This window comes from Anolis sagrei, chromosome 11 (genome assembly GCF_037176765.1).
Source record: "Anolis sagrei isolate rAnoSag1 chromosome 11, rAnoSag1.mat, whole genome shotgun sequence".
NCBI classification, from domain to species: domain Eukaryota; kingdom Metazoa; phylum Chordata; class Lepidosauria; order Squamata; family Dactyloidae; genus Anolis; species Anolis sagrei.
In genome coordinates, this window is record NC_090031.1 from 23,987,844 (window position 1) to 24,014,977 (window position 27,134).

Sequence of the window (27,134 nt, forward strand, 5' to 3'; positions counted from 1 at the left end):
TGAGGGCTCTCTCAGACTGAGAGCTCCTAAACTACAGACACACCTGCTTATATTGAACTGCAGCTTTTGCTGAGTTGTGTGACTATGGCGCTGAATGTTTACCATGTCTATGCGCATTGTGATCCGCCCTGAGTCCCGTGCGGGGTGAGAAGGGCGGAATATAAATGCTGTAAATAAATAAATAAATAAATACTAACATTGAGGCCTTTCTCCCACAGAGGCTTCTCTCACACTGAGGCCTCTCTCACTGAGGTCTATTAACATTGAGGACTCTCAGACTGAGAGCTCCTAAACTACAGACACACCTGCTTATATTGAGCTGCAGCTTTTGCTGAGTTGTGTGTCTAACATTGAGGCCTCTCTCACTATGAGGGTCTCTCACTCTGAGGCCTCTCTCACACTGAGGCCTTTCTCCCACAGAGGCTTCTCACATACTGAGGCCTGTAAATAAATAAATATTAGAATAATGCATTACTGCTTGAATTGGGTTGGACTGGATGTCCTCTTGAGGACCCCACTGGAACTCTGCAATATGCTTAAGGGGCTTAAGGAGATTTCAAGAGTTTGTTGTTCGCTCTTTCCTACGCCTCTTAAAAACAAGAAAAAAAGACAGGCGACCAAGCTTTGACTCATCCGGCTCATTATAGGCGGGCGATGCCTGCCTGCCTTCGCCTGTACAGCTGTCTCTTAGTAACCCTGTACACCGTGCCTGGTGAGCATGGAAACACACGGAGAAGGAGGAGCAAAGAGGTGGAGAATGGAGATCAGCTGTCAGTCGCTCGGCTTGCCCCCTCCTCCAACCACAAGCCACATTCCCCAAGGCTCAGTAAGTGGCCGGAGACTTCCTTCCCATTCATAAGCCAAGCCGGGACAGTCCGTTTCTCCAGCGAGAAGAGAAGGGCCAAGGACCTGGGAGCTCCTCCAGCACCTCCAAAGGAAAGGTGAGCCCCAAAAAGGAACTTCATGGGGATGGAGTGGGGAATAGGGTCACTTTGGGAAGCTGGGGAGGAAGGAATGGTGCAAGCAGACTCTTGGAAACAGAGAGAGGATTTCAGGGCAAGTACTTACTTACTTAGGCGGTCCCTCGTTGTCCGAGTAGGACTGTCTTCCAAGATTGGTGGGTCCATAGGTGATTCTTGACCTGCATGTTCTCCCGCATCCAGGTGGAAGGCAGTCCCAGTCAGGGTTGGCTTGATGCGCCTTCCTCTTGGCACATTTCTCTCTTTCACCTTCCATTCGTGCCTCTTCGAATTATACAGCACTGCTAGTCACAGCTGACCTCCAGCTGGAGCACTCAAGGGCCAGGGCTTCCCAGTTCTCAGTGTCTATGCCACAGTTTTTAAGGTTGGCTTTGAGCCCATCTTTCCATCTCTTTTCCTGCCCACCAACATTCTGTTTTCCGTTCTTGAGTTCGGAGTAGAGCAACGGTGCTCGGGCATTCGGACAATGTGGCTGGTCCAGCGGAGTTGATGGCGGAGGACCATCGCTTCAGTGCTGGTGGTCTTTGCTTCTTCTAGCACGGTGATGTTTGTCCGCTTGTCTTCCCAAGAGATTTGAAGGATTTTCCGGAGGCAGTGCTGATGGAATCATGTTGCATGTGAAGTCTGTAGACAATCCACGTTTTGCAGGCACATAGCAGGGTTGGAAAGACAACAGCTTTATAAACAAGCACCTTGGTCTCCCAATAGATGTCCCAGTCCTCAAATTTGTGGAGAAGGTGGCTGCCAAGGGAGCGGACAGTCCAGCGGAGTTGATGGCGGAGGACCATTGCTTCAATGCTGGTAGTCTCTGCTTCTTCCAGCACGCTGACGTTTGTCTGCTTATCTTCCTAAGAGATTTACAGGATTTTGCGAAGGCAAAGCTGATGGAATCATGTTGCATGTGACGTCTGTAGACAGTCCCTGTCTCGCAGGCTTATAGCAGAGTTGAGAGGACAATGGATTTCTAAACAAGCCCCTTGGTCTCCCAATGGATGTCCCAGTCCTCAAATTTGTGGAGAAGGTGGCTGCCAAGGGAGCGGACAGTCCAGCGGAGTTGATGGCGGAGGACCATTGCTTCAATGCTGGTGGTCTTTGCTTCTTCTTCCCGCACTCTGACATTTGTCCGCTTATTTTCCTAAGAGATTTACAGGATTTTGCGAAGGCAAAGCTGATGGAATCATGTTGCATGTGACGTCTGTAGACAGTCCCCGTCTCGCAGGTGTATAGCAGGGTTGGGAAGACAATAGCTTTATAAACAAGTACCTTGGTCTCCCAACGGATGTCCCGGTCCTCAAACACTCTCTGCTTCATTTGGAAAAATGCTTCACTCACAGAGCTCAGGTGGTGTTGTATTTCAGTGTCAATGCTGACTTTTGTGGAGAAGGTGGCTGCCAAGGGAGCAGCCTGAGTTGATGGCGGAGGACCATCGCTTCAATGCTGGTGGTCCTTGCTTCTTCTAGCACGCTGATGTTTGTCCGCTTGTCTTCCCAAGAGATTTGCAGGATTTTTCGGAGGCAGCGCTGATGGAAACGTTCCAGGAGTTGCATGTGACGTTAGTAGATAGTCCATGTCTCGCAGGCTTACAGTGGGGTTGGGAGGACAATGGCTTTCTAAACAAGCCTCTTCGTCTCCCTACAGATGTCCCAGTCCTCAAACACTCTTTGCTTCATTTGGAAAAATGCTGCACTTGCAGAGCTCAGGCAGTGTTGTATTTCAGTGGCAACGTTGACTTTTGTGGAGAAGGTGGCTGCCAAGGGAGCAGCCAGTCCAGCGGAGTTGATGGCGGAGGACCATCGCTTCCATGCTTTGGTCTTTGCTGATGTTTGTCCGCTTGTCTTCCCAAGAGATTTGCAGGATTTTTCGGAGGCAGCACTGATGGAAACGTTCCAGGAGTTGCATGTGACATCTGTAGACAGTCCATGTCTCGCAGGCGTATAGCAGGGTTGGAAGGACAATAGCTTTATAAACAAGCCCCTTGGTCTCCCAGCGGATGTCCCGGTCCTCAAACACTCTCTGCTTCATTCGGAAAAATGCTGCACTCGCAGAGCTCAGGTGGTGTCAATGTTGACTTTTGTGGAGAGGTGGCTGCCAAGGGAGCGGCCAGTCCAGTGGAGTTGATGGCGGAGGACCATCACTTCCATGCTCGTGGTCTTTTCTGATGTTTGTCCACTTGTCTTCCCAAGAGGAGTTGCATGTGACATCTGTAGATAGTCCATGTCTCACAGGCTTATAGTAGGGTTGGAAGGACAATAGCTTTATAAACAAGCCCCTTGGTCTTCCAACAGATGTCCAGGTCCGCAAACACTCTCTGCTTCATTTGGAAAAATGCTGCACTCGCAGAGCTCAGGTGTTGTTGTATTTCAGTGTTAATGTTGACTTTTGTGGAGAGGTTTCCGCCAAGGGAGCGGAAATGGTCCAGGTCCTCAAACGGTTGTCCAGGTCCTCAAACACTCCCAGCTTCATTCGGAAAAATGCTGCACTCGCAGAGCTCAGGTGGTGTTGTATTTCAGTGTCAATGTTGACTTTTGTGGAGAGGTTTCCACCAAGGGAGCAGAAATGGTCCAGGTCCTCAAACGGATGTCCAGGCCCTCAAACACTCTCTGCTTCATTCGAAAAAATGCTGCACTCGCAGAGCTCAGGTGGTGTTGTATTTCAGTGTCAATGTTTACTTTTGTAGAGCGAGGTCACTGCCAAGGGAGTGCAAATGGTCAATATTTTCTAATGTTACACAATGAAGCTGTATCTCTGGCATTGTAGAGGGATTGGATGGTGACTGCTGGAAGAACACTTTGGTTTTCTCAATGTTCAATGACAGGACAAGCTTCTCGTATGCTTCTGCGAAGGTGTTTAGAGTGGCTTGGCGCAACAAGGGATGTGAGGATGCATATAGGGACAAAGCTTCCCACTGGAGTCTCAGGGGCTTATGAGAGTGTATTTGCAAGAAGCAGAAGCAACTCCATACTGAGAGAGAAAGGGGGGGGGGGGGGGGAGAGAGAGAGAGAGAGAGAGAGAGAGAGAAAGCACTGATGGATTTAGCAGAATGAGGGAGCGTTCATCTTTTGTGCCGAATTCTGTGTTTTGTGTCCAAGAGGTTCCACTGTCAGCTTGGTTGTTGATATTTACTTTGACAAGGAGGAAAACTGGTTGGTTCAAAACAGAACAGTTATTGGGTTTCTGAAGGTTGTGAGCTACTTTAGGCTCTCGGCTTCCAGAGATAAATGACTAGACAATCTATATATGCAAACACACATATATACACATGTACACACACATATATATGGAGCCCTGGTGGTGCAGTGGGTTAAACCCTTGTGCCGGCAGGACTCAAAATCAACAGGTCACAGGTTCGAATTCAAGGAGAGGCGGATGAGCTCCCTGTATCAACTCCAGCTCCTCATGCGGGGACATGAGAGAAGCCTCCCACAAGGATGATAAAAACATTCAATCATCCGGGCGTCCCCTAGGCAACATCCTTGCAGACGGCCAATTCTCTCACACCAGAAGCGACTTGCAGTTTCTCAAGTGGCTCCTGACACGACACCCACATATATTCATATATACACACACAAAACATATATACACAGACTGGGCCACAGCAACGCACGGCAGGAGATGGCTAGTATCTATATAAATAAAAATGTAGTGTCCTTTGTGGGATTAAAATAACTCAAAAACCACTGGACGAATTGACACCAAATTTGGACACAAATCAGGCCAATGAGTGACCATTGCTCATAAAAACACTGAAAAAAACAGCAAAAGGGACGTTAAAAGCCAAAACACAAAAAATATATTACGACACATGCACAAAACCACATATATACACAAACACCATATACAGAAATTATTTTATTATTTATTTAAAACTTTTATATCCCGATCTTCTCTACCTCCGTAGAGAGACTCAGACCGGCTGACGGTCTATGTGTGTATGTATACACACATACATATATGCATATATATATACACACAAAACATATACACAGACTTGGCCACAGCAATGCGTGGCAGGGTACGGCTAGTCTATATAAATAAAAATGCAGTGTTCGTTTGTGGGATTAACATAACTCAAAAACCACTGGGCGAATTGACACCAAATTTGGACACAAGACACGTATCAGGCCAATGAGTGACCATCACTCATCAAAACACTGGAAAACACAACGAAGGGACTTAAAAAGCAAAAGGAACCCCATTAGAACATATGCGCAAAACCACACATATATACACGCAAACACACATATATGTACACATATACACAAATATATACACACAAATATAACATAACTCAGAAACCACTGGATGAATTGACACCTTTCCTTCCTTCCTTCCTTCCTTCCTTCCTTCCTTCCTTCCTTCCTTCCTTCCTTCCTTCCCCCCTTTCTTCCTTCTCTACCTATTCTTGGACTGCAACTCCAAACAGTCCTCCTGATTCATCTATCTACCTACCTATCTATCTCTATCTAATCTATCTATCTGGAGGATTGCTGGGAGTTGTAGTCCAGGAACAGGAAATTGGAAATATGCAGGGATTGGGATGCTCTCAAAGAAATCCAAGGAGAAGAAAGCTTGCAGCTTGGAAGCAGTGCATTTGGATCTTCCTCCTCTCCTAAAGGGCCTGATCTAGGGGATGCTGGGAGCTGTAGTCCGGAAGAGAATGCGGATATGCTATTGAGTGTTTTGTTTACCAAGGGGAGTATTTTTGCGCATGTGCTGTAGCGTCTTTTTCCCTTTCGCTGTGTTTTGCTGAGTGATGGTCACTCGTTGCCCTGATAGTTGTCTTGTGTCCAAATTTTGTGTCAATTCGTCCAGTGGTTTTAGAGTTATGTTATGTTAGAGTCACATACAATCAAAGAGAATTCTGAACTCCACCAATGATAGAACTGAACCATACTTGGCACACAGAACTCCCACGACTAAGAGAAAATACTGGAAAGGTCTGGTGGGGATTGACCTTGAGTTTGGGAGTTGTAGTTCACCTACATCCAGAGAGCCCTGTGGACTCAAACAGCTATGATCTGGACCTAACTTGGCATGAATACACAATATGCCCAAAGTAAACACTGGTAGAGTTTGTGGAAAATAGACCTTGACATTTGGGAGTTGTAGTTGCTGGGATGCACAGTTCACTTACAATCAAAAGCATTCTGAACCAAAGGTAAAGGTAAAGGTTTTCCCCTGACCTTAAGTCCAGTCGTGTCTGATTCTGAGGGTTGGTGCTCACCTCCATTTCTAAGCCAAAGAGCAAGCATTGTTCATAGACACCTCCAAGGTCATGTGGCCAGCATGACTGCATGGAGCGCCATTATGACTGAATTACAAATATATAATTATATAATACAATTAGTAAAGGTAAAGGTTTTCCCCGACATTAACTCCAGTTGTGTCTGACTCTGGGATGTGGTGCTGATCTCCATTTCTAAACCAAAGAGCTAGCATTGTCCATAGACACCTCCAAGGTCATGTGACCAGCATGACTGCATGGAGCGCAATTATGACTGCATTACATAATATAATTGTATAATACTATTAGTAAAGGTAAAGGTTTTCCCCTGATCTTAAGTCCAGTTGTGTCTGACCATGGGGGTTGGTGCTCATGTCTATTTCTAAGCCAAAGAGCCGGCATTGTCCACAGACACCTCCAAGGTCATGTGGCCAGCATGACTGCATGGAGCATCATTATGACTTCATTATATAATTATGTAATACTTTTTGTAAAGGTAAAGGTAATGGTTTTTCCCCTGACATTAAGTCCAGTTGTGTCTGACTCTGGGTGTTGGTGCTGATCTCAATTTCTAAGCCAAGAGCCAGCGTTGTCCTTAGACACCTCCAAGGTCATCTGGCCAGCATGGCTGCATGAAGCCTTGTTATCTTCCCCTATTGATCTACTCACATTTGCATGTTTTCGAACTGCTAGGTTGGCAGAAGCTGGGGCTAAAAGTGGGAGCTCACTTTGCTCCCCGGATTCAAACCGCCAAACTATCGGTCAGCACGTTCAGCTGCTTAGGAGCGACTGGGGGCTCCCCAAACATATATAAACAGATCATTTTTCCTGCTTTGAAATTAAGACAGAAACCTTAGGTTGGCAGAAGCTGGGACTAACATAGCGAGCTCACACTGCTCCCTGAATTCGAACCTGAGACCTTTCAGTTAGGGCAGCTCAGCGGTTTAACTCACTGTGCTACTCAGGGGCTCCATTACAATTCGTAACAGGAGCAAAATTACAGTTATGAAGTAGCAACGACTATAATGTTATGGTTGGGGATATATGTGGCCCTTTGCGGCCTTCCACAAATGGGCCACGGCCTGTTCAGCACCTGTCCTACCATCTAATAATAATCCAGTTTGCCTTGGGCCGGCACAGACGGCACGGTTCCTGGCAAGCATCGCAAACCTCCTTTCCGCAACGTCTGGGAGTAATGCGACTGTCCAAAGTAGGCTGACATTCCAGACTATCTTTACTACAGCTATTTTCAGCCGTAACCGGAGACCTTACAAAGCAGTGAACGTCTGCGTTGGGTGTGAAGAACCCCAAGGAGAAGTGGTTGAAACCGATCCAGTTCCAGGGAGAATGGAATTGCATCTTCCTAAAATCCTGGAGAGGTTTGACCCAAGTTAAGATTTCCTAAGCGACCACGTGTGCCCAAGGAGCATCAGAGTAGGGTCAAGATGAGAAACCGCAAGTCGCTTCTGGTGTGAGAGAATTGGCTGTCTGCAAGGACGTTGCCCAGGGGATGTTACCTGGATGTTTTGATGTTTCACCATCCTTCTCTTGTTACCAGTTTCTCACACCCTGTTGTTTTTTGTTGCTGCCACCTTACATTGTTTAAACTAGGCCCCCAAACAGTCAACAGGACACAATCTGATCTTGTTGATGGGAAGCTTCCCACCAGAGTGGAAATCATCTATTGGACAGATGGCAAGCTATTTAACATAATCAGACTGAAAGCCAAAACCAAGGTTACAACAACATCTGTTATAGAACTCTAGTATGCTGATGATAATGTCATCTGTGCACATTCAGAAGACCTATACTATCTGTTATAGAACACCAATATGCCGATGACAGCGTAGTCTGTGTGCATTCAGAAGAAGACCTACAGTTTCTGTTATAGAACTCCAATATGCCGATGATAACGTAGTCTGTGCACATTCAGAAGAAGACCCACAAGCCACTCCAAACAGCTTCGCAGAAGCATACGAGAAGATCGGCCTCAAGAAAACCAAAGTGCTCTTCCAACCATCACCAGCTAATCCCTCTCCAATGCCAGAAATACAGCTTAACATTAGAAAATGTTGACCATTTCCGCTCCCTTGGCAACCACCTCTCCACAAAAGTCAACATTGACACCGAAATACAACACCACCTGAGCTCTGCAAGTGCAGCATTTTCCCGAATGTCAAGGTCTATTTCCCCCAAACTCTGCCAGTGTTCACATTTGGGTATATTGAACATTTGTGCCAAGTTTGGCCCAGATCCACAGTCCTCTCTGGATGTAGGTGAACTACAACTCCAAAACTCAAGGTCAATGCCCATCAATCCCAGTATTTTCTGTTGGTCATGGGAGTGAAATTAATTGAATGTGATGTTTGTATCCCACACACACAAAAGCTCCCTCATTTGTGGTGGTGCAAATCAAAATGTGATAATAATGCATCACCGGAGACATCTAATTTGTCCCTCCCGATATTCTTCTCAAGCGGGGGTTCCATAAATAAGAGAAGCACCCTATGTAAGTCCTGGAGGGCTCGGAGCCAACGACAACACCCCAAATCCCCTTGAGCCAATATGATGAACTCTGTCATCCAAACAAGTCGTTTTTCCACGCTCTGAACTAGGTTAGTTGCCTCTGGCCTTCCCTCTCCTGATGCCCTTCATTGATTTAGGCTTGTAATGGGCTGTTTTGAGGGTTGTAATTGTGGCCGCACTCGGCGCTGATCGATGTTGTGACGCATGGAGGGTTGCCCCACTTTTCCAGTTGTTTTGAAAGTATCCTGTTTGGTCCCCCGCTTTTCTCTTCTGCTCTCGTCTTGCTTCAAACGCTGCAAATGGCATTCAAAGGAAATTAAGAGAAAGGCAACGAAGGAGATGGGAGTCTTGCTCTTCCCAGTTGGATCAGGCCAAAGCAAACTGCTGCAAGCTGCTCCTTGCCTGTCAATCCTCACTCCTCAGTCACCCTGGGTAGTGCAATGGGTTAAACCGCTGAGCTGCCAAACTTGCTAACTGAAAGGTCTCAGGTTCAAATCCGGGGAGCAGCGTGAGCTCCCTCTGTTAGCCCCAGCTTCTGCCAACTTAAGGTTTCTGCCTTAATTTCAAAGCAGGAGAAATTATGCTCGATTTATATATGTTTGATGAGTCCCCGGTTGCTTCTGAGCTACTAAACTTGCTGACTGAAAGATTGGCGGTTCGAATCCGGGCAGCAAGGTGAGCTCCCACTGTTGGCCCCAGCTTCTGCCAAACTAAGGTTTCTGCCTTAATTTCAAAGCAGGAGAAATTATGAGCTATTTATATGTGTCTAGGGAGCCCCCGGTTGCTTCTGAGCTACTAAACTTGCTGACCAAAAGATTGGCGGTTCGAATCTGGGGAGCAAGGTGAGCTCCCACTGTTGCCCCCAGCTTCTGCAGAACCTAAGGTTTCTGCCTTAATTTCAAAGCAGGAAAAAGTGATCTATTTATGTATGTTTGGGGAGTCCCTGGTCACTGCTGAGCTGCTGAACTTGCTGACCGAAAGATTGGTGGTTCGTATCCAGGGAACAAGGTGAGCTCCCACTGTTGGCCCCAGTTTTTGGCAACCTAGCAGTTCAAAAACATGCAAATGTGAGTAGATCAATAGGGGAAGGTAAGGGCGCTCCATGCAGGCATGCTGGCCACATGACCTTGGAGCTGTCTATGGACAACGCTGGCTCTTTGGCTTAGAAATGGAGATGAGCACCAACATCCAGAGTCGGACACTACTGGACTTAACTAATAGTATTATATAATTATATTATATAATGCAGTCATAATGGCGCTCCATGCAGTCATGCTGGCCACATGACCTTGGAGGTGTCTATGGAAAAGGCCGGCTCTTTGGCTTAGAAATGGACATGAGCACCAACGCAAAGAGTCAAACACAACTGGACTTAAGATGAGGGGAAAACCTTTACTTTTACCTTTACTATTATATAATTATATTATATAATGCAGTCATAATGGCGCTCCATGCAGTCATGCTGGCCACATGACCTTGGCGGTGTCTATGGACAATGCCAGCTTAGAAGTGGAAATGAGCACCAACAACTGGACTTAAGGTCAGGGGAAAACCTTTACCTTTACCTTTGGTTCAGAATGCTCTTTGATTGTAGATGAACTGTACATCCCAGCAACTACAACTCCCAAATGTCAAGGTATATTTTCCCCAAACTCTACCAGTGTTTACTTTGGGCATATTGAGAATTCATGCCAAGTTTGGTCCAGATCCATCACTGTTTAAGTCCACAGGGCTCTCTGGATGTAGGTGAACTACAACTCCCAAACTCAAGGTTGGTCCCCACCAAACCCTTCCAGTATTTTCTGTTGGTCATGGGAGTGCTGTGTCCAAGATTGGTTCAATTCCACCTTTGGTGGATTTCAGAATGCTCTTTGATTGTAGGTGAACCATAAATCCCCCAGCCACTGCAACTTCCAAATGTCAAGGTCTATTTTCCCCTAAACTCTGCCAGTGTTCACATTTGGGCATATTGAATATTCGTGCCAAGTTTGGTCCGCTGAGCTCGCGTCACCTCACTAGGTTGGCAGAAGCTGGGGCCAACAGTGGGAGCTCACCTTGCTCCCCGGATTCGAACTGCCAAGCTTTCGGTCAGCAAGTTTAGCAGCTCAGCAGCTTCTCAAACATATAGAAATAGATCACGTTTTCCTGCTTAGAAATGAAGGCAGAAACTTTAGCTCAAGAGGCTGCTTCCAAAGAAAAGTGAGGAAATTGTTCCTTCTTCTTACTTAAGAAGATGATACGTCTTTCAATCCCGCAAAACTATAATCTGGGAACACTTCAACAGAAATCAGAATCAGGTCTTGCGATTCCAGCGGCCCATTCGAATCCTATGTTTCTCATTACACCAAACTGTGGATTGCTTAAAAGAGGAAATCAATGTATGTATTCTGTGCTCACCTCGCAGTCGGAGAAGAAAGGCGTTCGTAAAGGAATCTAAGGCCTGATTTGCTGACTTCTTCTATCCAAGACCCGTCTAGTCTCCTTTTAAGCCCTGGAAGAGTTTGAAAAACGAATTCTCCTAAAAATATAGACTATCATCTACCTAGAGGCCCTCCTCCTGGCAATTGCCATGCCCTTGTGTTGTCAATCAGTATTACTTTAAACTAGCATTGTTTGTTTGTGCTTCAAGTTTAGTCTAGGTCCAATGTCAACAAGGTTCAGTGGGTGTGGGTGAACTACAACTCCCATATGTAAATCCCATTGCCCATGTTCCATCCTCTTCCAAACCACACCAGGATGTAGAGTGGGTCATGAGGGTTCTGTGTGCCATGTTTGGTCTTGATCAGTCATTGGTGTGGGTTGCAGTGGTCTCTGGAAGTGAGTGACGGTACTGCAAGTCCCATCGTCCATGGTCCATCATCCCACAGACTGTACCAGGACGTAGAGTGGGTCATGGGGGCTCTGTGTGCCAAGTTTGGTCTTGATCCATCATTCGTGTGAGTTGCAGTGGTCTCAAGAAACGAGTGAAGGTATTGCAATTCCCATCATCCATAGTCCATCATCCCACAGACTGTACCAGGACGTAGAGTGGGTCATGGGGGCTCTGTGTGCCAAGTTTGATCTTGATCTGTCATTCGTATGAGTTGCAGTGGTCTCAGGAAGCGAGTGAAGGTACTGCAATTCCCATCATCCATAGTCCATCATCCCACAGACTGTACCAGGATGTAGAGTGGTGTGTACCATGTTTGGTCTTGATCAGTCATTGGTGTGGGTTGCAGTGGTCTCAGGAAGCGAGAGATGGTACTGCAAGTCCCATCATCCATAGTCCATCATCCCACAGACTGTACCAGGACGTAGAGTGGATCATGGGGATTCTGTGTGCCATGTTTGGTCTTGATCAGTCATTGGTGTGGTTCGCAGCGGTCTCTGGAAGTGAGTGATGGTACTGCAAGTCCCATCATCCATAGCCCATCATCCCACAGACTGTACCAGGATGTAGAATGGGTCATGGGGATTTTGTGTGCCATGCTTGGTCTTGATCAGTCATTAGTGTGGGTTGCAGTGGTCTCAGGAAGTGAGTGAAGGGACTGTAAGTCCCATCATCCATGGTCCTGCCTCCTCCAAACCACGGCAGGATGTAAAGTGAGTCATGGAGTGTTCTGCGTGCCATGTTTGGTCCAATTTTGTCATTTGTGGGCATCACAATGGTGTGTGGGAGGTATATTGGATGAAGATACTGCAAATCCCATCATCATTGTTTGGGCCCCCCACCGAACTGCACCAGGACATTAAGTGGGCCACATTGGGTCTGTGTGCCAAATTTAGTCCAGGCTCGTCATTCATGGGGGTTGTAGTGATTTCTGGAAGTGAATGAAGGCACTGCAAATCCCATCATCCATGGCCCATCCTCCCCCAAATCTCACCAGGATGTAAAGTGGGACATGGGGGCTCTGTGTGCCAAGTTTGGTCCAGGTCTTCATTCGTGGAGGTCATTGTGGGCTCAGGAATTGAGTGACGGTATTGTGAATCTCATCATCCATTCTCTTCCTAAATGCACTAGGATGTGAAGTGGGTCATGCGGCCTCTGTGTAGGTGAACTACAACTCCCATAAATCCCTTCAAAGACTTCCAATATGTGTTGTTGGTCATGGCGGTTCTGTGTGCCAAGTTAGTTCCAGGTCCATCATTGGTGGAGTTCATTGTGCTCTTAGATTGCAGGTGAACTATACATCCCAGTAGCTACAACTCCTATAAATCATGGCGAATTCTCCCCAAACAATGGTAGATTTACACATAACCGATATGCCCAAATTTGGATCCTGGTGGGTTTTGAGAGGAATTGGCCTGGACATTTTGGAGTTGTAGGTACTGGGATTTATAGTTCACCTGCAATCCATGACCACTCTGAACTCCACCAAAGATGGAATTGGACCAAACTTGGTTCACAGACTAGCAAAAAATACTAGAGGTCTTTGTGGAAAATTCTCCTTGATTTGTGGGAGTTGTAGTTCACCTACATCCAGAGAGCACTGTGAACCCAAACTCCGATGGATCTGGACCAAACTTGGCACACAGAGCCCCCATGACCAGCAAAAAACACTTGAGGTCTTTGGGGGAAAATCACCTTGATTTGTGAGAGTTGTAGTTCACCTACATCCAGAGAGCACTGTCAACCCAAACACCGATGGATCTGGACCAAACTTGGCACACAGAGCCCCCATGACCAGCAAAAAATACTAGAGGTCTTTGTGGAAAATTCACCTTGATTTGGGGGAGTTGTAGTTCACCTACATCCAGAGAGCACTGTCAACCCAAACACCGATGGATCTGGACCAAACATGGCACATATACCTAGTATGATGAAATTGGATGACTGGAGGGGTGGGGGTGGGGGGGGGGTGTGTCCTTCCTTTCTGGGAGTTGTAGTTCAACCCACAACCAGAGAAACTGCGACCTCCACCAATGATGGACCTGGACCAAACTTGGCAAACAGAACCCCCATGACTGACTCAACCTACTGGAGGGATTTGAAGGGACTGAGCCACCATGATGGGAGTTGTAGTTTACCCTGCAGTGAGAAAGCACACTGAATCCGACTGATGATGCATCTAGAACAAACTTTCCCATCATAACAAACTTGAGCAAAGCCCGAAAGCGAGCCTTAACATGCAATTATATACCGAAGATTAGGAATAATGTTATGTTTTGTGAAGCACGCCCTTTAATTTCGGGCAGACCTGATTGTTTAGTGTGGAAAGAGGAAGCCGTGCCCTTCTGACCTGGAAGCCTAATGCGGAAGAGTAATAATTATTAGCAAAACACTCCGGAAATGGGCTTGCAGGTCAGGAGTCCAGATGATTTGGAAATCTAGAATCCTAGAGCTGGGAGAGACCTGGTGGGCGATCTAGTCCAACCCCTTTCTGCCAAGAAGCAGGAAAACCACATTCAATGCACCCCTGATATGCCCACATTTGAATACTGGTGGAGTTAGCAGAAAATAGACCTTGACATTTGGGAGTTGTAGTTGCTGGGATTTATAGTTCACCTACAATCAAAGAGCATTCTGAACTCAACCAACGATGTAACTGAACCAAACTTGGCACATAGAACTCCCATGACCAACAGAAAATACTGGAAGGGGTTGTAGTTCGCCAAGAGTTTGGAGTTGTAGTTCACCTACATCCAGAGAGCACTGTCCATCATCAAACAATGATGGATCTGGACCAAACGTGACACGAATACTCAATATGCCCAAATGTAAACACTGGTGGAGTTTGGGGAAAATAGACCTTGACACTTGGGAGTTGTAGTTGCTGGGATTTGTAGTTCACCTACAATCAAAGAACATTCTGAACTCCACCCAAACTTGGCACACAGAACTCTCATGACCAACAGGAAATACTGGAAGGGTTTGGTGGGCATTGACCGGGAATTTTGGAGTTGTAGTTCATCTTCATCCAAAGAGCACAGTGGACTCAAGCAATGATAGATCTGGGATTTATAGTTCACCTACAATCAAAGAGTATTCTGAACCCCACCAACGATTGAATTGAACCAAACTTGGCACACAGAACTCACCTGACCGACAGAAAATGCTGGGTTTGGTGGGCATTGACCGAGAATTTTGGAGTTGTAGTTCATCTTCATCCAAAGAGCACAGTGGACTCAAGCAATGATAGATCTGGGATTTATAGTTCACCTACAATCAAAGAGTATTCTGAACCCCACCAACGATTGAATTGAACCAAACTTGGCACACAGAACTCACATGACCGACAGAAAATGCTGGGTTTGGTGAGCATTGACCTGGAGTTTTGGAGTTGTAGTTCACCTCCATCCAGAGAGCACTGTGGACTCATGCAATGATAGATCTGGACTAAACTTGAAACAAATCCTCCATATGCCCAGATGTGTACACTAGTAGAGTTAGGGGAGAAAATAGACTTTGGCATTTGGGAGTAGTAGTGGCTGGGATTTATAGTTCACCTACGATTGAAGAGTATTCTGAAACTCACCAACAATGGAATTGAACCAATCTTGACACACAGAACTCCCATGACTGATAGAAAATATTGGAAGGGTTCAGTGGGCATTGACCTTGAGTTTGGGAGGTGTAGTTCACCTACATACAGAGAGCACTGTGGACTCAAACAATGATGGATCTGGACCAAACTTGGCACGAATACTCAACATACCCAAATGTGAACTCTAGTAGAGTTAGGGGAGAATAGACCTTTAAATCTGGGAGTTGTAATTGCTGGGATTTATAGTTCACCTACAATCAAAGAGCTTTCTGAACCCTGCCAACGATGTAATTGAACCAAACCTCCCACACAGAACTCCCATGACTAACAGAAAACATTGTATTTTCTGATGGTCTTTGGCGACCCCTCTGACACCCCCTCTTGACCCCCAGGTTGAGAAACACTGATCTACACCAAAGAATTAATACAGTTTGGCACCACTTGTGCTTTGTGATTATAATCGGCAAGCTAACCTGGCTCCACTGCACTCCCAGCTTCAATTCTTTGGGTCTAAATCAAGAAAGGAAAGCAGGATATGATGATGATGATCATGATGATGGTGGTGATCCTATTTTAGTATTCCAAAATGGACCTGGAAAAGCACCGGCTCCAAATCGCTTTGGAAAAGGCACATCAATGGCTTTAAAAGCATTTTTAAGGGAATCTAATAAAACCAATAATTGGGACAATAAGGTCTATGATGAGAACAATAACAAAATGAGAAAACAGACAGGCTTTGCACACCCTCGTCACGTTGACTGCCATTTAGCAGCAGGGGGTTAATGACATGGCATTGTTTTATATTTTTAATTAGTTTTTACCCCAGGTCCCCATTTCAACGCCACGGCTTGAAGGGAGAGTTTGCCGCAGGAGCTACGAGAGCATTAAAATCTACTTCCATCCCAATTGTGTTGGATAAGGAACATGTGAGTTCCATTTCCCACGACTATTGGGCATCAAATATGAATTACGTTGCCCAAAGGCAGGGAAATCGTTCCGTTAAACCAAATATTATAGCCTTTTGAAATCCAAGAAGCAAAGATGTTTGGGGATTGCCAGCTTCAGGTGCCCCTAATAATAATAATCTAGCTGTATCCGCCACATGTTGCTGTGGCCAACCTTCCCTCCCTCTTTCTCTCCTTTCTTTGCTCCCTCTTTCCTTCCTTTCCTTTTCTTCTTTCGTTCTCTCCTTCCTTCCTTCCTTCTCTACCTCTTTCCTTCCTTTCTCCCTTTTTCTTTTCCTTCTTTCTCTCCTCTTCTTTCTCTCCCTTTCCTACCTTCCTTTGCTTTTTGCTCTCATGCTTCCTTCTCTTGCTTTTCTTTCCTTACTTCCTTCCTTCCCTCTTCTTTCCTTCTCTACCTCTTTCCTTCCTTTCTCCTTTTTTATTTTCCTTCTCCTTTCTCTCCTGTCTTCTTTCTCTCCCTCTTTCCTTCCTTCCTTCCTTTGCTTTTTGCTCTCATGCTTCCTTTTCTTTTTCTTTCTTTTCTTTCTTTCCTTCCCTCCCTTTCTTGCTTTCTCCCCTTCCTTCCCTACCGCTTCTTTCCTTCTCTACCTTTCCTTCCTTTCTCCCTTTTTATTTTCCTTCTCCTTTCTCCCCTCTTCTTTCTCTCCCTCTTTACTTCCTTCCTTTGCTTTTTGCTCTCATGCTTCCTTCTCTCTTTCTTTTCTTTCTTTCTCCCCTTCCCTCCCTCTTTCTTCCCTTTTCTTCTTTTCTTCTCCTTCCTTCCTTCTCTACCTCTTTCCTTCCTTTCTCCCTTTTCTTTTCCTTCTCCTTTCTCTCTTCTTTCTCTCCTTCTTTCCTTCCTTCTTTTACTTTTTGCTCTCATGCTTCCTTCTTTCTTTCTTTCCTTCCTTACCTCTTTCCTTCCTTTCTCCCTTTTTCTTTTCCTTCTCCTTTCTCTCCTCTCTTTTTTCTCTCCCTTTCCTTCCTTCCTTTGCTTTTTGCTCACATGCTTCCTTCCTTCCTTTCTTCCTTCCTTCCTTCCTTCCTTCCTTATTTCCTTCCTCCCTCTTTCTTTCTTTCTTGCTTTCTCCCCTTCCTTTCCCTCCTTCTTCCTTCCCTTTTTTCTGTATTGTCATTTAGCTTTTGGGGGGTTTTAAAGTAATTTTTGTTTTTTGGGGGGGCGGGCGGGTATGAGTGATGGCCACTCCTCGGTCTCTTAGGTGTCTTGTGTCCAAATTTGGTGTCAATTCGTCCAGTGGTTTTTGAGTTATGTTAATCCCACAAACGAACAGAACATTTAGATCGATCGATCGATCGATCGATAGATAGATAGATAGATAGATAAAAATGAATGTTTGTATGTAAGTGGCAGCTTTCTGATTGGCTCCCACTTCCCACTGGCCACTGCGACACCCATGAATGATGGACCTGGACCAAACTTGGCACACAGAGCCCCCATGACCCACTTCACATCCTGGTGCGGTTAGGAAGAGAATGGACCATGGATGATGGGATTCACAATACTTTCACTCAGTTCCTGAGCCCACAATGACCTTCACAAATGAAGACCTAGACTAAACTTGGCACACAGAGCCCCCATGGCCCACTCTACATCCTGGTGCAGTTAGGAGGAGGATGGACCATGGACAATGGGATTTGCATATGGGAGTTGTAGTTCACACGCACCCACTAAACCCAGCTGACATTGTATCTAGATTAAACTTGAAGCACAGACAAATAATGCCTTTCTCAAATAACCCGGGCACCGCCGGGTCCTCAAGCTAATGGTAATATAATAATAATAATAATAATAATAATAATAATAATAATAACGGCCTACAGTGAAACAACTACTACCAATAACAGGCCTGCAATAAAAATAATAACACAGGGCTGCAATTAAAACAATAATAAGAACAACAACCCTGAGATGCAAATAATATTATATCTGCATTTCTGTGAGTTTTCCGGGCTGCCCGACCATGTTTCAGAAGCATTCTCTCCTGACGTTTTGCCCACATCTCTGGCGGGCATCCTCAGAGGTTGTGAGGTCTGTTGGAAACTAGGCAAGTGGGGTTTATATATCTGTGGAATAAGGTCCAGGATGGGAGAAAGAACTCTTGTCTGTTGGAGGCAAGTGTGAGTGTTGCAATTGGCCAGCTTGATTAGCATTGAATGGCCTTGCAAGCTTCAAAGCCTGGCTGCTTCCTGTCTGGGGGAATCCTTTGTTGGGAGGTGTTAGCTGGCCCTGATTGTTTCCTGCCTGGAATGATGTCCGGGGTGGGAGAAAGAACTCTTGTCTGTTGGAGGCAAGTGTGAGTGTTGCAATTGGCCAGCTTGATTAGCATTGAATTGCTTTGCAAGCTTCAAAGCCTGGCTGCTTCCTGACTGAGGGAATCCTTTGTTGGGAGGTGTTTGCTGGCCCAGATTGTTACCTGCCTGGAATGATGTCCGGGGTGGGAGAAAGAACTCTTGTCTGTTGGAGGCAAGTGTGAGTGTTGCAATTGGCCAACTTGATTAGCATTGAATGGCCTTGGAAGTTTCAAAGCCTGGCTGCTTCCTGCCTGGGGGAATCCTTTGTTGGGAGGTGTTAGCTGATTGTTTCCTGCCTGGAATGATGTCTGGAGTGGGAGGAAGAACCTGTCTATTGGAGGCAAGTGTGAGTGTTGCAATTGGCCAGCTTGATTAACATTGAATGGCCTTGCAAGTTTCAAAGCCTGGCTGGTTCCTGCCTGGGGGAATCCTTTGTTGCGAGGTGTTAGATATACCAAATTCATGTGTTTCATATGCACGTTTATGCACATAGCCTGAAGGTAATTGTATACACAATACTTTGAATAATTTTGTGTATGAGACAAACGTTTATATACATGGAACCACCCAAAAGCAATGGCTTGCGTCGATAATTTTGGACTATTTTTGTCTGTTTTTCCAAATTTGTTCAGTAGGAGTTTGCCTTTCCCTTCCTCCAAGGCTGAGAATTGCCAATATTCGTCTTGACGTTCAAGTCTGGTTCTTCCATCGCTTCTGAGTCAACACTATATATTTATTAATGATACACTTTTAGACTCGGCTCTAAGCCGACGGAGAACAAACGGACTTCAGAAAAGGTCGGAAAATATCAAAGAAGCTCCCAAGAGGAAAAGCTTCAGACTTGACGTTAAAAATCAAAACCTTATTCTATTCTCCACTTACTTCGACCAACTTGATCCAGATTTTCTGATGTTGACTTTGCAACCGAGTTCATCTAACAACGGAGAAGAATCTCACAGTTTGCACAGGAAAGTAGTTATCATGTGAAGGATAATTATAATCCATTAGATGTTTTAATTCCATTCTTCTCCCTAAAGGCATCTGGAACATGCTTGCGGATTTGCAAGCAGGCAATATAAAAATAGCAATAATGTAGTCAAAGGGTTGAAAAACAAATTAATCAACGAGGATCTTGTCACGGGGCCAAAACAGAGCGGATATCAATTATTTATTTATTAGGACATTTATATCCCGTTCTATCCACAGAGGGACTCAGGGCAGCTAACAACCGGCACAGCATAGTGCCCATAATAAGAAAAGCATAAATATACATAATATAATAAAACATAAACATACATAATAAATATAATAATATAATAAATATAAAAATAATATAATAAATAAATATACATAATATAATACCATAATAAGAAAAGCATAAATAGACATAATATAATAAAACATAAATAGACATAATATAATAAAATATAAATATACATAATATAATAAATATAATAATAAATATAATATAATAAATATAATAATAATATAATAAATAAATATACATAATAATATAATACCATAATAAGAAAAGCATAAATAGACATAATATAATAAAACATAAATATACATAATGTAATAAATATAATAATAAATATAATATAATAAATAAATATACATAATATAATAGCATAATAAGAAAAGCATAAATAGACATAATATAATAAATATAATAATAAATATAATATAATTAATATAATAAATGATATAATAAATAAATATACATAATAATATAATAGCATAATAAGAAAAGCATAAATATACATAATATAATAAACACATAAATATACATAATATAAATATAATAATAATATAATAAATATTTTATATATATATATATATATATATATATATATATATATATATATTATAATAATATAATAAAAATAAAATTCAGTCATAATCCTAAAATTCTGTCGTAATCGTAAACCTAAACTTTGCCAGCAAGTCAATCTAGTCCGCAAAGACCTGATCCCAGAGTCAGGATTTCCCTTTTTTTCGGAAGGACAGGAGAGATGGAGCAGATCTGATTTCGTTTGGGAGGGAATTCCATAGCCAAGGGTCCACCACGCAGAAGGCCCTGTCTCTTGTCCCCACCAAGCACGATTGCAATGGTGGGGGGAATGAGAGCAGGGCCTCTCGACTATCTTAAGGTCCTAGGTGGCTCATAGTGGGAAATACGTTTGGACAGGTAAACTGGGCCAGAACCGTTAAGGGCTTTATAGACGAAAGCCAGCACTTTGAGTTGTACTTGGAAGCTAATAGGCAGCCAGTGGAGTTGGCATAGCAAGGGCGTTGTGCACTCCCGATACCCCGCTCCCGTGAGCAACCTGCCTGCCGAGCGTTGGACTAACTGAAGCTTCCGAACAGCCTTCAGAGGCAACCCAATGTAGAGTATGTTGCAGTAGTCTATTCGGGATGTAACCAGAGAGTGGACCACCATGGCCAAGTCTGATCTCCCAAGGTATGGGCGCAGTTGGCGCACAAGTTTTAACTGTGCGAAAGCTCCCCCTTCACCGCCATAACCTAGGGTTCCAGGCTCAGCTATGAGTCCAGGATCACTCCCACGCCAGAGCTCTCTGTCAGCCATCACCACCCCCAGCTCCTTCAAGGTCAGTCCAGTCACTTCAAGGATGCCATCCATCCATCTTGCCCTTGGTCGGCCCCTCTTCCTTTGTTCATTCGTTCAGTCGTCTCCGACTCTTCGTGACCTCATGGACCAGCCCACGCCAGAGCTCCCTGTCGGCCGTCACCACCCCCAGCTCCTTCAAGGTCAGTCCAGTCACTTCAAGGATGCCATCCATCCATCTTGCCCTTGGTCGGCCCCTCTTCCTTTGTTCATTCATTCAGTCGTCTCCGACTCTTCGTGACCTCATGGACCAGCCCACGCCAGAGCTCCCTGTCAGCCGTCACCACCCCCAGCTCCTTCAAGGTCAGTCCAGTCACTTCAAGGATGCCATCCATCCATCTTGCCCTTGGTCGGCCCCTCTTCCTTTGTTCATTCATTCAGTCGTCTCCGACTCTTCGTGACCTCATGGACCAGCCCACGCCAGAGCTCCCTGTCAGCCATCACCACCCCCAGCTCCTTCAAGGTCAGTCCAGTCACTTCAAGGATGCCATCCATCCATCTTGCCCTTGGTCGGCCCCTCTTCCTTTGTTCATTCATTCAGTCGTCTCCGACTCTTCGTGACCTCATGGACCAGCCCACGCCAGAGCTCCCTGTCGGCCGTCACCACCCCCAGCTCCTTCAAGGTCAGTCCAGTCACTTCAAGGATGCCATCCATCCATCTTGCCCTTGGTCGGCCCCTCTTCCTTTGTTCATTCGTTCAGTCGTCTCCGACTCTTCGTGACCTCATGGACCAGCCCACACCAGAGCTCCCTGTCGGCCGTCACCACCCCCAGCTCCTTCAAGGTCAGTCCAGTCACTTCAAGGATGCCATCAATCCATCTTGCGAGAGTAGCATAATAAACAGTCAATATTCCTATTCCATGCATTTTTGTCAATCCAACTGTGTGAGTGTGTATAGATGGGCCTTCAAACTAATGTTTCTATTTATTTTCCAGGCGAAGCAGCAAAGCATAGAAGACTATCCCCAGAGGAGTGAAAAAGGATTTGATTTCAGCCACCGAATGCCAAATATGGCATTTTAAAACGCTCCCAGTTCCTGGCTCATGACCGCCCCACGACACTACTACACCTTACCCCGGACTCTACTCACCCCCCGCTTGTATTCTGACGGGACGATGGGCGGCATTGCCCAAATCACCCCCTTCCTATACCTCAGCAAGGGGAGCGTGGCCTCCAACCGGCAGCTGCTCTTGGCACGGGGCATCACCTGCATCGTCAACGCCACCGTCGAGGTGCCCAACGCCAACTTCCCCAACTTTGAGTACTACAGAGTGCCCGTGGCCGACATGCCCAGCGCTCCTATCTCCATGTACTTCGACAGTGTGGCTGACAAGATCCAAAGCGTGGCCCGTAAGCGGGGCGCCACCTTGGTCCACTGTGCGGCCGGCGTGAGTCGGTCGGCCACCCTCTGCATCGCTTACCTGATGAAGTACCAAAACGTCAGCCTCCACGAGGCGTACAACTGGGTGAAGTCCAGGCGCCCGGTCATCAACCCCAACGTCGGTTTCTGGAGGCAGCTCATCGACTACGAACGGGAGCTCTATGGGAGGAACAGCGTGAAAATGGTACAAACGACGTACGGCATGATGCCGGATGTTTACTTGGGAGGGAGGAGAAACTTTATGCCTCTCTGGGGGATCTGAAGAGCACAAAAAAAAAGGAACAGAAGAAACAAGGGCGTTCCCAAAACAACAAAGAGTTCCTTAGGGTCAATTCCAGTTCCTTTTGGAACTCTCAAAGTTGCAATGTACGTATTTTATTATTTTCCTGACACACTAAACCAGCAACCCCATAATATTGGGGGGACTTTGTGGGGATAACTTCGCAGGAAGGCCTTCTCGCAAAGATGGACAGGGACGGTCCAAAAGTCAACTTCATGAAGCCAGACTTTTTCAAATGGTGGAGAATGTGTGACTCGAATATTGTTTGGAAATGCAGGTGCTTTTTATTTTATTTTATTTTTATTGATCAAAAGGCCTCATTCGAAGAAGACCGGTTGGTCCTTCTTCCCCTCCAAGAAGAGATCAATTTGAAATCAATTAGTAGCCGACGTCCAAAGGCCGAGAAGTAAATATGTAATTATAATATTATTTTAAAACACAAGTTTTGACAATGCACAACAACCTTTTTTGTGTGTTTTTTTTTCAGTTGGCAAACTGTGTGTTGTGGGGGGGGGGGGGAGAGATACTTAAACTAGACAAACTGCCACAAATAAAAATAATTTAGACAATTAAGATGTCATGTTTCTTTTATCCTTCAGCTTGCCTTGACTTGACATTCGCTCAGCATCTGTTTCTCTCGCTCCAAAATACATATCCAATATTCCAAAGTAAAGGCATGGCTAAAAAGACATAGGAAAATTCCACAGTAAATCACAAGATCCACACAACAGCAACGCGAAGTTCATAATAACCATCACACAATAATGCAAGTGTTTTTTTCTGGAATGCCTGAGCAAAATCCCAACCAACTCTTTCCGGAAAGGGGGTTCAGTGAGCATTTTCACATACAGCAGTGTTTCTCAACCTGGGGGTCGGGACCCCTGGAGGGGTCGCAAGGGGGTATCAGAGGGGTCACCAAAGACCATCAGAAAAAAGTATTTTTTGTTGGTCATGGGGTTTCTGTGTGGGAAGTTTGGCCCAATTCTATCATTGGTGGGGTTCAGAATGCTTTGATTGTAGGTGAACTATAATCCTAGCAACTACAGCTCTGAAAAATCAAGGTCTATTTCCCCTAAATTCCACCAGTGTGAACATTTGGGCATATTGAGTATTTGTGCTAGGTTTGGTCCAGAGCTATCATTGCTGAAGTCCATAGTGATCTCTAGATGTAGGTGAACTATAACTCCCAAACTCTAGGTCAGTGCCCATCAAACCCTTCCAGTATTTTATGTTGGCCATGGGAGTTCTGTGTGCCAAGTTTGGTTCAATTCCATTGTTGGTGGAGTTCAGAATGCTCTTTGATTGTAGATGAACTATAAATCCTTGCAACTACAACTCTCAAATGACAAAATCAATCCACACCCAACCCCACCAGTATTCAAATTTGGGTGTATTGGGTATTTGTGCCAAATTTCATCCAGTGAATGAAAGTACATCCTGCATATCAGATATTTACATTATGATTCATAAGAGTAGTAACATTACAGTTATGAAGTAGCAACGAAAATAATTTCATGGTTGGGGGTCAGCACAACATGAGGCACTGTATTAAGGGGTCGCGGCATTAGGAAGGTTGAGAAACACTGACATACAGTGTTCCCTCACTTATCGCGGGTGTTACGTTCCAGGACCACCCACAAAAAGTGAAAATCCGGAAAGTAGGATATGTATATCGAGTTGCGAGGGTGAGGCAGAAGCAAGGAGAGATTTAAAGGCACAGCACACCTTTTTTTTTGCTAGCTATCTCTGCTTTGCTTTGCAATCTCTCTTGACTAGCTGCCTCCCTCTTGGGGGGGGGGTGACACCCCCTTCCACACTCCATCGTTGCCACAAGGCGGGATTGGAACGCCGCTCTGGGCAACGGCAACCATTCATAAACTGGGAGGCAAAACCCCGCGAAACAGTGAGTCCGCGAAAAGTGAACCGCGAAGTTGCAAGGGAACACTGTATTTCAAGACTGGTCATGATCCACCTCACATTGGAATTTGAGTGAAGGTTTGGGGAGTCCCACAGATTTGGGAACCGTCTTTCCTACAGCTATCCTTCCCTGAAGGTGTTTCTTTTTTGCACTCCCGTCTTGCAAAAACCACTTTTGCACACTGAAAACATAGGTTCAAAAAAAATTGCACCAAAGACCTATAGCAGTGTTTCTCAACCTGGGGGTCGTAAGGGGGTGTCAGAGGGGTCGCTAAAGACCGTCATCAAATGCAGTATTTTCTGTTGGTCATGGGGATTTTGTGTGGGAAGTTTGGTCCAATTCTATTGGTGGTGGGGTTCAGAATGCTCTTTGATTGCAGGTGAACTATAAATCCCAGCAACTACAACTCCCAAATGTCAAGGTCTTTTTTCCTCTAACTCCACCGGTGTTTACGTTTGGGCATATTGAGTATTTCTGCCAAGTTTGGTCCATATCCATCATTGTTTGAGTCCACAGTGCTCTCTGGATGTAGGTGAACTACAACTCCAAAACTCAAGGACGATGCCCAGCAAACCCTTCCAGTATTTTCTGTTGGTCATGGAAGTTCTGTGTGCAAAGTTGGTTTAATTCCATTGTTGGTAGAGTTCAGAATGCTCTTTGATTGAACTATAAATCCAAGCAACTACAACTCCCAAATGACAAAATCAATCCCTCCTAACCTCAGCAGTATTTAAATTTGGGCATATGGCGTATTTGTGCAAATGTGGTCCAGTGAATGAAAATACATCCTGCGTATTGGATATTTACAATTCATAACAACAGCAAAATTACAGTTACGAAGTAGCAACTAAAATAATTTTATGATTGGGGGGTCATCACAACATGAGGAATTGTATTAAGGGGTCACAGCATTAGGAAGGTTGAGAACCACTGACCTACAGGAATGAATTTTGCATATTGTGTATCCTGAATGTACTAGATAATTGCAACTTAGAGCAAAACCATAGAATCTTAAAGCCAGAAGGAAGTTCAAGGAACATCTCATCCAAACCACTAAGACAGGGGTCCTCAAACTAAGGCGCAAGGACTGGATACGCCCCTCCAAGGTCATTTAGCTGGCCCTCACTCAGGGTCACCCTAAGTCTGAAACGACTTGAAAGCACACAACAACAACAACAACAACATTATCTCCTCAGCCAAAAGCAGGCCCACACTTCCCATTGAAATACCAATAAGTTTATATTTATTAAAATTGTTCTTCATTTTAATTATTGTATTGTTTTTAAGTTGGTTTTTTTTTTTTGCACTACAAATAAGATCTGTGCAGTGTGCATAGGAATTAATTCATGCTTTTTTCAAATTATAATCCGGCCCTCCAACAGTTTGAGGGACCTGGCCCTCTGTTTAAAAAGTTTGATGACACCTCCTCTAAAGCAATCCACTCAATCATCAGATATGTACGAGGGTTGAATGAAAAGTAATGCCTCCACCTTCGTAACTCAACAGATGGTAGAATGAAAAGTAATGCCTCCACCTTCGTAACTCAACAGATGGTAGTACTGGTATGCGGCAGGTACTGGCTTGTTCAGTAGACTCTCCTCTACAATTCTATTTTGGTGAGAAGCCTTAGCATTGAATGGTTGTGTTGTTAAAGTGTGAAGTATGGAACCCTGCTCAGACGGTTGGGCAGTGCGACTTAAGGAATGTGCAGTCATTGAACTCTTGACAGCAGAAGGTGTCACCCCAAAGGAGATTCGTCAGAGAATGCAAGCTGTTTATGTGATTGTGTTCATGTGAGTACTGTGTGTCATTGGGCAAGTAAGTTTAAAGATGTTGAAGTGGGAACATCTGACATACAAAGAGTTGGACGTCCTGTGACAGCAACTACCGAGTTTCACAAGCAAAAGGTTGACAGATTGAGTCAGGACAATCGTCGTATCAGAGAGAAATGTCAAGCGTAATCGGCATTTCACAAGAATGTGTGGGTCACATTATTGACTTAGAATCATAGAATCAAAGAGTTGGAAGAGACCTCATGGGCCATCCAGTCCAACCCCATTCTGCCAAGAAGCAGGAATATTGCATTCAAATCACCCGACAGATGGCCATCCAGCCCCTGTTTAAAAGCTTCCAAAGAAGGAGCCTCCACCACACTCCGGGGCAGAGAGTTCCACTGCTGAACGGCTCTCACAGTCAGGAAGTTCTTCCTCATGTTCAGATGGAATCTCCTCTCTTGTAGTTTGAAGTAATTGTTCCGCGTCCTAGTCTCCAAGGAAGCAGAAAACAAGTTTGATCCCTCCTCCCTGTGGATTCCTCTCACATATTTATACATGGCTATCATATCTCCTCTCAGCCTTCTCTTCTTCAGGCTATACATGCCCAGCTCCTTAAGCCGCTCCTCATAGGGCTTGTTCTCTAGACCCTTGATCGTTTTAGTCGCCCTCCTCTGGACACATTCCAGCTTGTCCATATCTC

General features: G+C 45.0%; 1 protein-coding gene across 1 annotated transcript; it reads left to right on the forward strand.

The window, feature by feature from the left end:
- The first annotated feature begins 694 nt into the window (after window positions 1-694).
- Window positions 695-23,314, forward strand: DUSP14 (dual specificity phosphatase 14). Its single transcript, XM_060757013.2, has 2 exons — window positions 695-941; window positions 22,016-23,314. The coding sequence occupies exon 2, from the start codon at window positions 22,124-22,126 to the stop codon at window positions 22,721-22,723; it is 600 nt and encodes a 199-aa protein (XP_060612996.1). The 5' UTR covers window positions 695-941; window positions 22,016-22,123; the 3' UTR covers window positions 22,724-23,314.
- The last annotated feature ends 3,820 nt before the right edge of the window (window positions 23,315-27,134 follow it).

Coding starts and splice junctions, on each gene's coding strand:
- DUSP14 (XM_060757013.2), top strand. CDS start 22,124: ATGACCGCCCCACGACACTACTACACCTTACCCCGGACTCTACTCACC.